The 9,968-nt window shown below is 54.9% G+C and overlaps 1 protein-coding gene and 1 pseudogene across 1 annotated transcript; one reads left to right on the plus strand and one right to left on the minus strand.

Annotated features, from left to right (window-relative positions):
• Positions 1-1,858: 1,858 nt before the first annotated feature.
• SNRPD2 (small nuclear ribonucleoprotein D2 polypeptide) lies at positions 1,859-2,522 on the plus strand. The gene is made up of 2 exons (XM_089667527.1): positions 1,859-2,061; positions 2,196-2,522. Exons 1-2 carry the CDS (start codon positions 1,910-1,912, stop codon positions 2,368-2,370), a joined length of 327 nt encoding a protein of 108 aa, XP_089523653.1. The 5' UTR covers positions 1,859-1,909; the 3' UTR covers positions 2,371-2,522.
• A 5,201-nt stretch (positions 2,523-7,723) lies between these two features.
• LOC149428305 (adenosine receptor A1 pseudogene) lies at positions 7,724-9,717 on the minus strand (annotated as a pseudogene).
• Between the last annotated feature and the right edge of the window lie 251 nt (positions 9,718-9,968).

A 9,968-nucleotide genomic window follows, 5' to 3' on the forward strand; every position in this document is an offset into this window, starting at 1 on the left:
GCGGACGCGTTTGATGGAGGGGGGGGGGCAGGGGACGTGTGTGTGATGGAGGAGGGGGGAGGAGACGTGTGTGTGATGGATCGGCTGAGTGTGATGGAGGGGAGGGTGGAGACGTGTGCGTGACGGAGGGGGGGGGAGCTGAGGAGATGGAGATGCGCGTGTGATGGAGGAGGAGGGAGGAGAAGACGTGCGTGTGACGGGGGGGAGGAGCCGTGTGTGATGGAGGGGGGGAGGAGCCGTGTGTGATGGAGGGGGGGAGGAGCCGTGTGTGATGGAGGGGGGGAGGAGCCGTGTGTGATGGAGGGGGGGAGGAGCCGTGTGTGATGGAGGGGGGGAGGAGCCGTGTGTGATGGAGGGGGGGAGGAGCCGTGTGTGATGGAGGGGGGGAGGAGCCGTGTGTGATGGAGGGGGGAGGAGCCGTGTGTGATGGAGGAGGGGGGAGTAGCCGTGTGTGTGATGGAGGAGGGGGGAGGAGCCGTGTGTGTGATGGAGGAGGGGGGAGGAGCCGTGTGTGTGATGGAGGAGGGGGGAGAAGTCGTGTGTGTGATGGAGAGGTAGGAGCCGTGTGTGTGATGGAGGAGCCGTGTGATGGAGGAGGGGGGAGGAGCCGTGTGTGATGGAGGAGGAGCCGTGTGTGATGGAGGAGGGGGGAGGAGCCGTGTGTGATGGAGGGAGGAGACGTGTGTGATGGAGGAGGGAGGGAGGGAGGAGCCGTGTGTGATGGAGGGAGGGAGGAGCCGTGTGTGATTGGAGGAGGGAGGGAGGAGCCGTGTGTGTGATGGAGGAGGGGGGAGGAGCCGTGTGTGTGATGGAGGAGGGGGGAGGAGACGTGTGTGTGATGGATCGGCTGAGTGTGATGGGGGGGGGGGGGGAGGAGACGTGCGTGATGGGGGAGGGAGGGGAGGGTGGAGACGTGTGCGTGACGGAGGGGGGGGGAGCTGAGGAGATGGAGATGCGCGTGTGATGGAGGAGGAGGGAGGAGGTGACGGGGGGGAGGAGCCGTATGTGATGGAGGGGGGGAGGAGCCGTGTGTGATGGAGGGGGGAGGAGCCGTGTGTGATGGAGGGGGGAGGAGCCGTGTGTGATGGAGGAGGGGGGAGTAGCCGTGTGTGTGATGGAGGAGGGGGGAGTAGCCGTGTGTGTGATGGAGGAGGGGGGAGTAGCCGTGTGTGTGATGGAGGAGGAGCCGTGTGTGTGATGGAGGAGGGGGGAGGAGCCGTGTGTGATGGAGGAGGGGGGAGAAGCCGTGTGTGTGATGGAGAGGTAGGAGCCGTGTGTGTGATGGAGGAGCCGTGTGATGGAGGAGGGGGGAGGAGCCGTGTGTGATGGAGGAGGAGCCGTGTGTGATGGAGGAGGGGGGAGGAGCCGTGTGTGATGGAGGGAGGGAGGAGCCGTGTGTGATGGAGGAGGGAGGGAGGAGCCGTGTGTGATGGAGGAGGGAGGGAGGAGCCGTGTGTGATGGAGGAGGGAGGAGCCGTGTGTGATGGAGGAGGGAGGGAGGAGCCGTGTGTGATGGAGGAGGGAGGGAGGAGACGTGTGTGATGGAGGAGGGAGGGAGGAGACGTGTGTGATGGAGGGAGGAGCCGTGTGTGATGGAGGAGGGAGGGAGGAGACGTGTGTGATGGAGGAGGGAGGGAGGAGACGTGTGTGATGGGGGAGGAGACGTGTGTGATGGAGGAATGGGGAGGAGCCTTGTGTGATGGGGGAGGAGCCGTGTGTGATGGAGGAGGGGGGAGGAGACGTGTGTGATGGGAGGAGGTTGATGTGTTGGGGGAGGGGCAGAATATTGTGGATTTTCCCCTTTCTCGGTCCCTTTGTCGTCTCCAGATCTGACCTCCTGGTGGAACGTCTCCTGTAAGCTCGCTCTCTTTTCTCCTGTAGGAGTCTCCTGAACAAGCCGAAGAGTGAGATGACCCCGGAGGAGCTGCAGAAACGTGAGGAGGAGGAGTTTAACACGGGGCCCCTCTCTGTGCTCACCCAATCTGTGAAGAACAACACTCAGGTCCTCATCAACTGCCGCAATAATAAGAAGCTGCTGGGGCGGGTGAAGGCCTTCGACAGGTGAGTCGGGCCCTGAGGATCTGTGGGGGTTCTGTGGGCGGAGCATGGGAAATGTCATCTTTATTATTGCATGAAATGGGAGGTCTCTGATTCTCAGACATCTGTCATCCTCATCCCTGTCCTCCTTCCCCCAGACACTGTAACATGGTCCTGGAGAATGTGAAGGAGATGTGGACGGAGGTTCCAAAGAGTGGGAAGGGGAAGAAGAAATCCAAACCGGTCAACAAGGACCGCTACATCTCCAAGATGTTCCTTCGAGGGGACAGCGTCATCGTCGTCCTGAGGAATCCATTGCTGGCCGGGAAGTGAGGACTTTTCCAGGACTATATTGTCACCTCTGCACACGGAGAGCTGGCATGTGAGGGTGGGACGGGTGAGGGGGGGTTCACATGTTCTGGGTTCCCCCATCGGTGACACCTCGGGGGTGCTCAGTTGTTTTCTAATAAAGTGGAGTTGTCATATTCCTGTGGGCGGAATGGACTTGCCTGTGGGCGGAGTCTCATTGGGCTGTGCCCTGCTAAGCTGACACATAGTTCGGGTCCCGGAATAACGAGGTCCCTCGATAACGGGTTCCCGGTATAATGAAGTCCCTGGTGCTGCGGGTTTCACTGAGTGGCCCCGTGGAGGTCACAGAGCAGATCTAAATGCAGAAACACAAATGTGTAGGAGGGCCCTGCTCCTAGTGATCCTGCCAGTAACACTTCCTGTCCTCGGGTGACACCGCTCACTCACTGCACTGTATCTATGGAATGTGGTCACCCTGGGGGTAGGGTGGAGGTTACAGAACAGTGAAGACCAACGCCACACTTTGTAGTCCGGGACAAGTTGGTTCTCTCTGGGGTAAAGGTTCAACATCAGTAAATGTGGACCGATGATTGGACGCACCCCCATCAGTGGGAAATGGTTTGGTCCATTGTGATCATCCTGTCAGTGAAATATTGCAGGTCTAGCCTCATAAGAGAAGGTAAGTGGCTCTTGGGGTCCTATCATGTCATGTGATAGAGGTCAGAGCCTTTCTCCTATCACATGACTCCCTCAGAGGCCTGAGCTCCCCAAGAGTCATTTACCTTCTATCACATGACTCCCCAAGGAGAAGTTAAGTGAATTGGCGGCTTCTGAGGGAGTCATGTGATAGAAGGTAAGTGACTCCTGGTTGGCTCTGAGGGAGTCATGTGATAGGAGAAGGTGAGTGACTCCTGGTTGGCTCTGAGGGATATAGGAGAAGGTAAGTGACTTGGTGGGCTCTGACCTCTGAGGGAGTCATGTGATGGGAGAAGGTAAGTGACTTGGCAGGTTCTGGCCTCTGAGGGAGTCATGTGATGGGAGAAGGTGAGTGACACCTGGTGGGCTCTGAGGGAGTCATGTGATAGGAGAAGGTAAGTGGCTCTTGGTGGCCTATCGTCATGTGATAGAGGTCAGAGCTGTTCTCCTATCCCATGACTCCCTCAGGCCTGAGCTCCCCAAGAGTCAATTACCTTCTATCACACGACTCCCCAAGGAGAAGGTAAGTGACTTGGCGGCTTCTGAGGGAGTCATGTGATAGGAGAAGGTGAGTGACTCCTGGTTGGCTCTGAGGGATGCAGGTGATAGGAGAAGGTAAGTGATTCCTGGTGGGCTCTGACCTCTGAGGGAGTTGTGATAGGAGAAGGTAAGTGACTCCTGGTGGGCTCTGGCCTCTGAGGGAGTCATGTGATGGGAGAAGGTAAGTGGCTCTTGGTGGTCTGTCATGTGATAGAGGTCAGAGCTGTTCTCCTATCACATGACTCCCTCAGGCCTGAGCTCCCCAAGAGTCCTTTACCTTCTATCACATGACTCCCCAAGGAGAAGGTAAGTCATTTGGCGGCTTCTGAGGGAGTTATGTGATAGGAGAAGGTAAGTGACTCCTGCTGGGCTCTGACCTCTGAGGGAGGCAGGTGGTGGGAGAAGGTGAGTGACTTTTGGTGGTCCTCTTTCTGGAAGGGTTGGGGTCCATGGACTGTTTGACCCTCTTGCACCTGGAAATCTGTCCTAAGGGGTATTCTACGGATAATAAACCAGCTGAGTTCTAAAGTAGAACTAGAGGGTAGACTAAGGGGGGGGGGGGGGGGGGGGGGGTAGAACCTAACAATATTTTTGGCCATCTGTGTCCCATTGGGGAGATTTCACTTCCTGTCCCAGAGCCAAACAGGAAGTGAGGAAATCCCAGCAATTTAAGGGAGTTTCTTGGGTCCCCGTTGGAAGATTCCTGTCCTGCTTTTCTGGGGACAACCCAAAATGTGGAATTTTCTTTCACTTTTACTGATTTAATGGTAAATGGGACAGCTAGAGAGGGGGAATCTCCCTAACGGGGCCACAGCAGTACCACCGGGGGGGGGGAATCTCATCCCTCCATCCACCACTACAAACCAGTTATGCCTTTTACTTATTCTTCAAAAAGATTCATGTTGGATTTTACATGATGATTGGGGAGTGCAGATGACATTCTAGGTACAGAGGGGGGAGGAGGTACAAATTATCAGATAAATCCATGCCAAGGTCTATTCCTATCCGTTCATCTATGATCAGACATCTGACCAGCTGGGAGGAGACATTGGGCCAGACTGGATTTTACCAACTTGCCTCCATTGGTCATAAACCAGGTGCCGATACTCCTTCATTCTGAGGTCGGGGACGTTGGGCCGTACTGGGTCCTCTCCACTGGTACCCCTTCATTCTGAGGTCGGGGACGTTGGACCATACTGGGTCCTCTCCACTGGTACCCCTTCATTCTGAGGTCGGGGACGTTGGGCCGTACTGGGTCCTCTCCACTGGTACCCCTTCATTCTGAGGTCGGGGACGTTGGGCCGTACTGGGTCCTCTCCACTGGTACCCCTTCATTCTGTGGTCGGGGACGTTGGGCCGTACTGGGTCCTCTCCACTGGTACCCCTTCATTCTGAGGTCGGGGACGTTGGGCCGTACTGGGTCCTCTCCACTGGTACCCCTTCATTCTGAGGTCGGGGACGTTGGGCCGTACTGGGTCCTCTCCACTGGTACCCCTTCATTCTGAGGTCGGGGACGTTGGGCCGTACTGGGTCCTCTCCACTGGTACCCCTTCATTCTGAGGTCGGGGACGTTGGGCCGTACTGGGTCCTCTCCACTGGTACCCCTTCATTCTGAGGTCGGGGACGTTGGGCCGTACTGGGTCCTCTCCACTGGTACCCCTTCATTCTGAGGTCGGGGACGTTGGGCCGTACTGGGTCCTCTCCACTGGTACCCCTTCATTCTGAGGTCGGGGAAGTTGGGCCGTACTGGGTCCTCTCCACTGGTACCCCTTCATTCTGAGGTCGGGGACGTTGGGCCGTACTGGGTCCTCTCCACTGGTACCCCTTCATTCTGAGGTCGGGGACGTTGGGCCGTACTGGGTCCTCTCCACTGGTACCCCTTCATTCTGAGGTCGGGGATGTTGGGCCGTACTGGGTCCTCTCCACTGGTACCCCTTCATTCTGAGGTCGGGGACGTTGGACCGTACTGGGTCCTCTCCACTGGTACCCCTTCATTCTGAGGTCGGGGACGTTGGGCCATACTGGGTCCTCTCCACTGGTACCCCTTCATTCTGAGGTCGGGGACATTTGGCCAGACTGGACCTTCCCAACTTATCATTACTAATCCTAGCACGGTATTCTACAGAATGGATGCTGATACCCCTTCATTGTGAGGTTGGGGACACTGGGCCACCCTGAATCTTCCCAACCTATCTCTACTGGTCATAGCACGGCATCCTACAAAACATCACCTGGTACTGATATCCTTGCATTAGGAGGTCGGGGACATTGGGCCATACTGGGTCTTCCAAAGTAATCTTTAGTGGTCATAGCACAGCATCCTATAGAACATACACGATATTGCCAAAACTATTGGGCCACGCCTCCAAATCAGTGTATACAATCACGCCCCTAGGCATGCAGACGGCTTCTACAAACATTGCTGAAAGAATGGGTCGCTCTCAGGAGCTCAGTGACTCCAAGCGTGGTCCTGTGATAGGTGGCCACCTGGGCAATAAGTCCATCCGTGACATTTCCTGGCTACTAAATATTCCACGCTCAACTGTTAGTGGGATTATAACAAAGTGGAAGCCACTGGGAACAACAGCCACCTAGTGGTAGGCCACGTCACATGACAGGGCGGGGTCAGCGCATGCTGAAGTGCGCAGAAGTTGCCAACTGTCTGCAGAGTCAATAGCTAAAGACCTCCAAACTTGGTGTGGCCTTCAGATGAGCCCAACAACAGTGCGTAGAGAGCTCCATGGAATGGGTTTCCATGGCCGAGCAGCTGCATCCAAGCCTTCCATCACCAAGTGCAATGCAAAGCGTCAGATGCCGTGGTGTAAAGCATGCCGCCACTGTACTCTAGAGCAGAGGAGACGTGTTCTCTGGAGGGACCAATCACGCTTCTCTGTCTAGAAATCCGATGGACGTGTCTGGGTTTGGCGGTGGCCAGGAGAACGGTACTTGCCTGACTGCATTGTGCCAAGTGTAAAGTTTGGTGGAGGGGGGATTATGGTGTGGGGCTGTTCCTCAGGGGGTGGGCTTGGCCTCCTAGTTCCAGTGAAGGGACCTCTTAAGGTGACATTTTGGACAATTTCATGCCCCCAACTTTGTGGGAGGAGTTTGGGGATGGCCCCTTCCTGTTCCAACATGACTGCCCCCCCAGTGCACAAAGCAAGGTCCATAAAGACATGGAGGAGCCAGTTTGGGGTGGAGGAACTTGACTGTCCTGCACAGAGTCCTGACCTCAACCCCATAGAACACCTTTGGGATGAATTAGAGCGGAGACTGCGAGCCAGGCCTCCTCCCCCGACATCAGTGCCCCTCCCCCGACATCAGTGCCCCCTCCCCCGACATCAGTGCCCCTCCCCCGACATCAGTGCCTGACCTGACAAATGTGCTTCTGGAAGAATGGTCCAACCTTCCCATAGACACCCTCCTAAACCTTGTGGACGGCCTTCCCAGAAGAGTTGAAGCTGTTATAGGTGCAAAGGGGGGGGCCCAACTCAATATTGAACCCTACGGACTAAGACTGGGGGGCCATTACAGGTCATGTGCGTGGAAAGGGCGGGGCCAACTCAATATTGAACTCTACAGACTAAGACTGGGGGGGCCATTAAAGGTCATGTGTGTGGAAAGGTGGGGCCAACTCAATATTGAACCCTATGGCCTAAGACTGGGGGGGGGGGCATTAAAGGTCATGTGTGTGGGAAGGGTGGGGCCAACTCAATATTGAACCCTACGGACTAAGACTGGGGGGGCATTAAAGGTCATGTGCGTGGGAAGGGCGGGGCCAACTCAATATTGAACCCTATGGACTAAGACTGGGGAGGCCATTAAAGGTCATGTGTGTGGAAAGGGCGGGGCCAACTCAATATTGAACCCTACGGACTAAGACTGGGGGCCATTAAAGGTCATGTGTGTGGAAAGGCGGGGCGGCCCAATACTGAGGGCAATATGGGGTAGGTACTGATACCCTTTCATTCTGAGGTTGGGGACATTCGGCCATACTGGATCTTCCCAACCTACCTATTTTGGTCATAGCACGGTCTCTTAGAACATTAGCAGGTACTGATACCCCTTCGTTGTGAGGTCATGGACATTGGGACAGACTGGGTCTTCCATGGTAATCTTTATTGGTCAGTAAAGTATCTTACAGAACATTCTGAGGTCGTTCTCCTCCCACCTCATGGGTGCCTTTTCTCAGGCAGGGTCTCGTTTATCAGCATCTTCATGCGGACAGCAGTGCATTCCGTAGTCAGAACCGATTTTCAGCTTCATGGTCGTCGGTCAGAACAAGAAAGGAGCAATCTGGATTCTCTCGGCAGCAACTACAGATTTCTTGCACTCTATTAAACATCATTGCAGTTCTGGATATCTGCCCATCATAGGCCACACCCACCTATGACATCATGACCGGGCGCGGTGCCAGCTGTTGCCTTTGTACCCTTTGAAGCAAGCCATGAATGATGCTACTGCGGAGATCTCCATCTGGAAATGCTAATTGCTTGGCTGACACGTCTTGAACACTTGTAGCCAATCACCTGGAAAACATGAAACAAAAAACTTTTTTTGCTTTCCTAAACGACATAATTGTCCCGGGAAAGTGACTACTGAGCGTCGGAGCCACACCTCCAGCATTTGTCGGCAGCATTGCATTGTGGAGAAGAAGGGGCTTCATAGGTTCTGCCTTTTTCCCCAGCTGTCCACAGAGGTAGTGAGATGTGACTTAGGACCAGGGGCAGACTGTCAACTCATGGGGCCCCTGTGTCCTTGCCCACACTCAAAGCACACCCAAAAAAGCCTATAAAAGGTACTAGGGGCATTTCATGGGCCCCCTACTGACCTCGGGCAGTGCCTGAATGGTCAGTCTGCTCCTGCTTGGGACAACAGAATCTGGGGGATCAGGAAGAAAGTTTTTCCCCTGCAGGAGCAGATTGGATCGTGCTTTGCTGGGTTTTCTGCCTTCCTCTGGACCAACTGTGGGTGTAGGATCATAACTTTTTTTTTATGGTTGAACTGGATGGACTTTAGTCATTTATTTTCAGCCAAACTAACTATATGTAAGAATCCACCAGTTCTGGGATGTCTTCTATCTCCAGACCTGGACAAGGCCTAGTTCCCAGGCAGAGGAACATCCCTGGTGTTCCCATCTCCCCTCTGGTCCTGGGTGGCCTTTGCCAGGCTTGATCCAGTAACACTTCCCACAGATGCAGTTGTGCAGTGACAAGACAGAGTGGCCTCCACAGCGCGCCGGAATGTCCTCATACGGAAGACGTAGATGATCGGGTTGATGGCTGAATTCGCATGAGAGAGGATGACAGCAGACAGGACCAGGTCTTCATTGACTTTGCACTTTGGACAGAAAAGTCGGATGACGTTGAGGATGTGAATGGGAAACCAGCAAAGTGCAAAGCAGAAGACAACCAGGAAGAGTGAGGAGGCCATCCGGAACTCCCTGACCACAATGCGTTTTTTCCTGTGCCTGCGACTGACGTCCACCTCCCACTCTGCAATCTGCCGTATCTGTCTGCGAATCTCCAGAAAGATGCGAGCGTAGAGAACAAGCATGACAATCAGTGGAGGAATCACGCAGCCAAAGAAGATCAGGTAGACCATGTAGGATTCTGAGATCAGGCTACTAAATAGACATTCACTCTCAGGAGGGAAAGGTTTGCGCCAACCCATGAAAGGCATCAGGCCTGCAACTGCTGCCATGATCCATGTACATATGATCACCAGGATGGAGGACCGAGGCGTGACCAAAGCACGGTAGTGGAAGGGACACAAGATGGAGATGTACCGCTCTATCGCCACCGCCAAAAGTCCGAAGATGGAGGCCAAAGAGAAGGTCATGAGGTTGCAAAGCATGAGCAGGCAGGTGTACAGGCTGCATCTCGCTACTCCCAGATCCAAGAGAATAGCACAAGGGATGGCCACGAGTCCCACCAGGATGTCGGCTGTGGCCAATGAGAGGATGAAGTTGTTGGTGACGGTGCGCAGCCTGCGGTCATTCACAACCGCTAAACAGATAAGAATGTTGCCCACCACAGAGACCAGAGCCGTCAGCACTTCAGTCACCAAGTAGGGGATGTTGCTGACAGACACCAGGGGCGTCGAGTTGCTCCCGGCCTGAGGGATGGAGGAGTTCATGGTCAGCAGAGCTCCTCAGACATTTCCAATGGTGAAGAATCCAGAGAAGCTGGCAGGAGAAAATAGAATACAATTACATATGATAGACACACATATGATAGAGACGGTCTTGGGACACACATGATACAGGCGGGTCCTGGGACACACATAATAGAGATGGGTCCTGGGACACACATGATACAGGCGGGTCCTGGAACACACATATAATAGAGATGGGTCCTGGGACACACATGATACAGGCGGGTCCTGGG

This window comes from Staurois parvus, unplaced genomic scaffold (assembly GCF_062004578.1).
Source record: "Staurois parvus isolate SC_StPar_1 unplaced genomic scaffold, SC_StPar_1.0 ptg003336l, whole genome shotgun sequence".
Classification (NCBI taxonomy): Eukaryota; Metazoa; Chordata; class Amphibia; order Anura; family Ranidae; genus Staurois; species Staurois parvus.

Excerpts from the sequence above, each read along its gene's own strand:
- SNRPD2 (XM_089667527.1), top strand. The coding sequence starts at position 1,910 with ATGACCCCGGAGGAGCTGCAGAAACGTGAGGAGGAGGAGTTTAACACG. Across the intron at positions 2,062-2,195 it reads CGGGTGAAGGCCTTCGACAG|ACACTGTAACATGGTCCTGG; the intron begins GTGAGTCGGGCC and ends TCCTTCCCCCAG.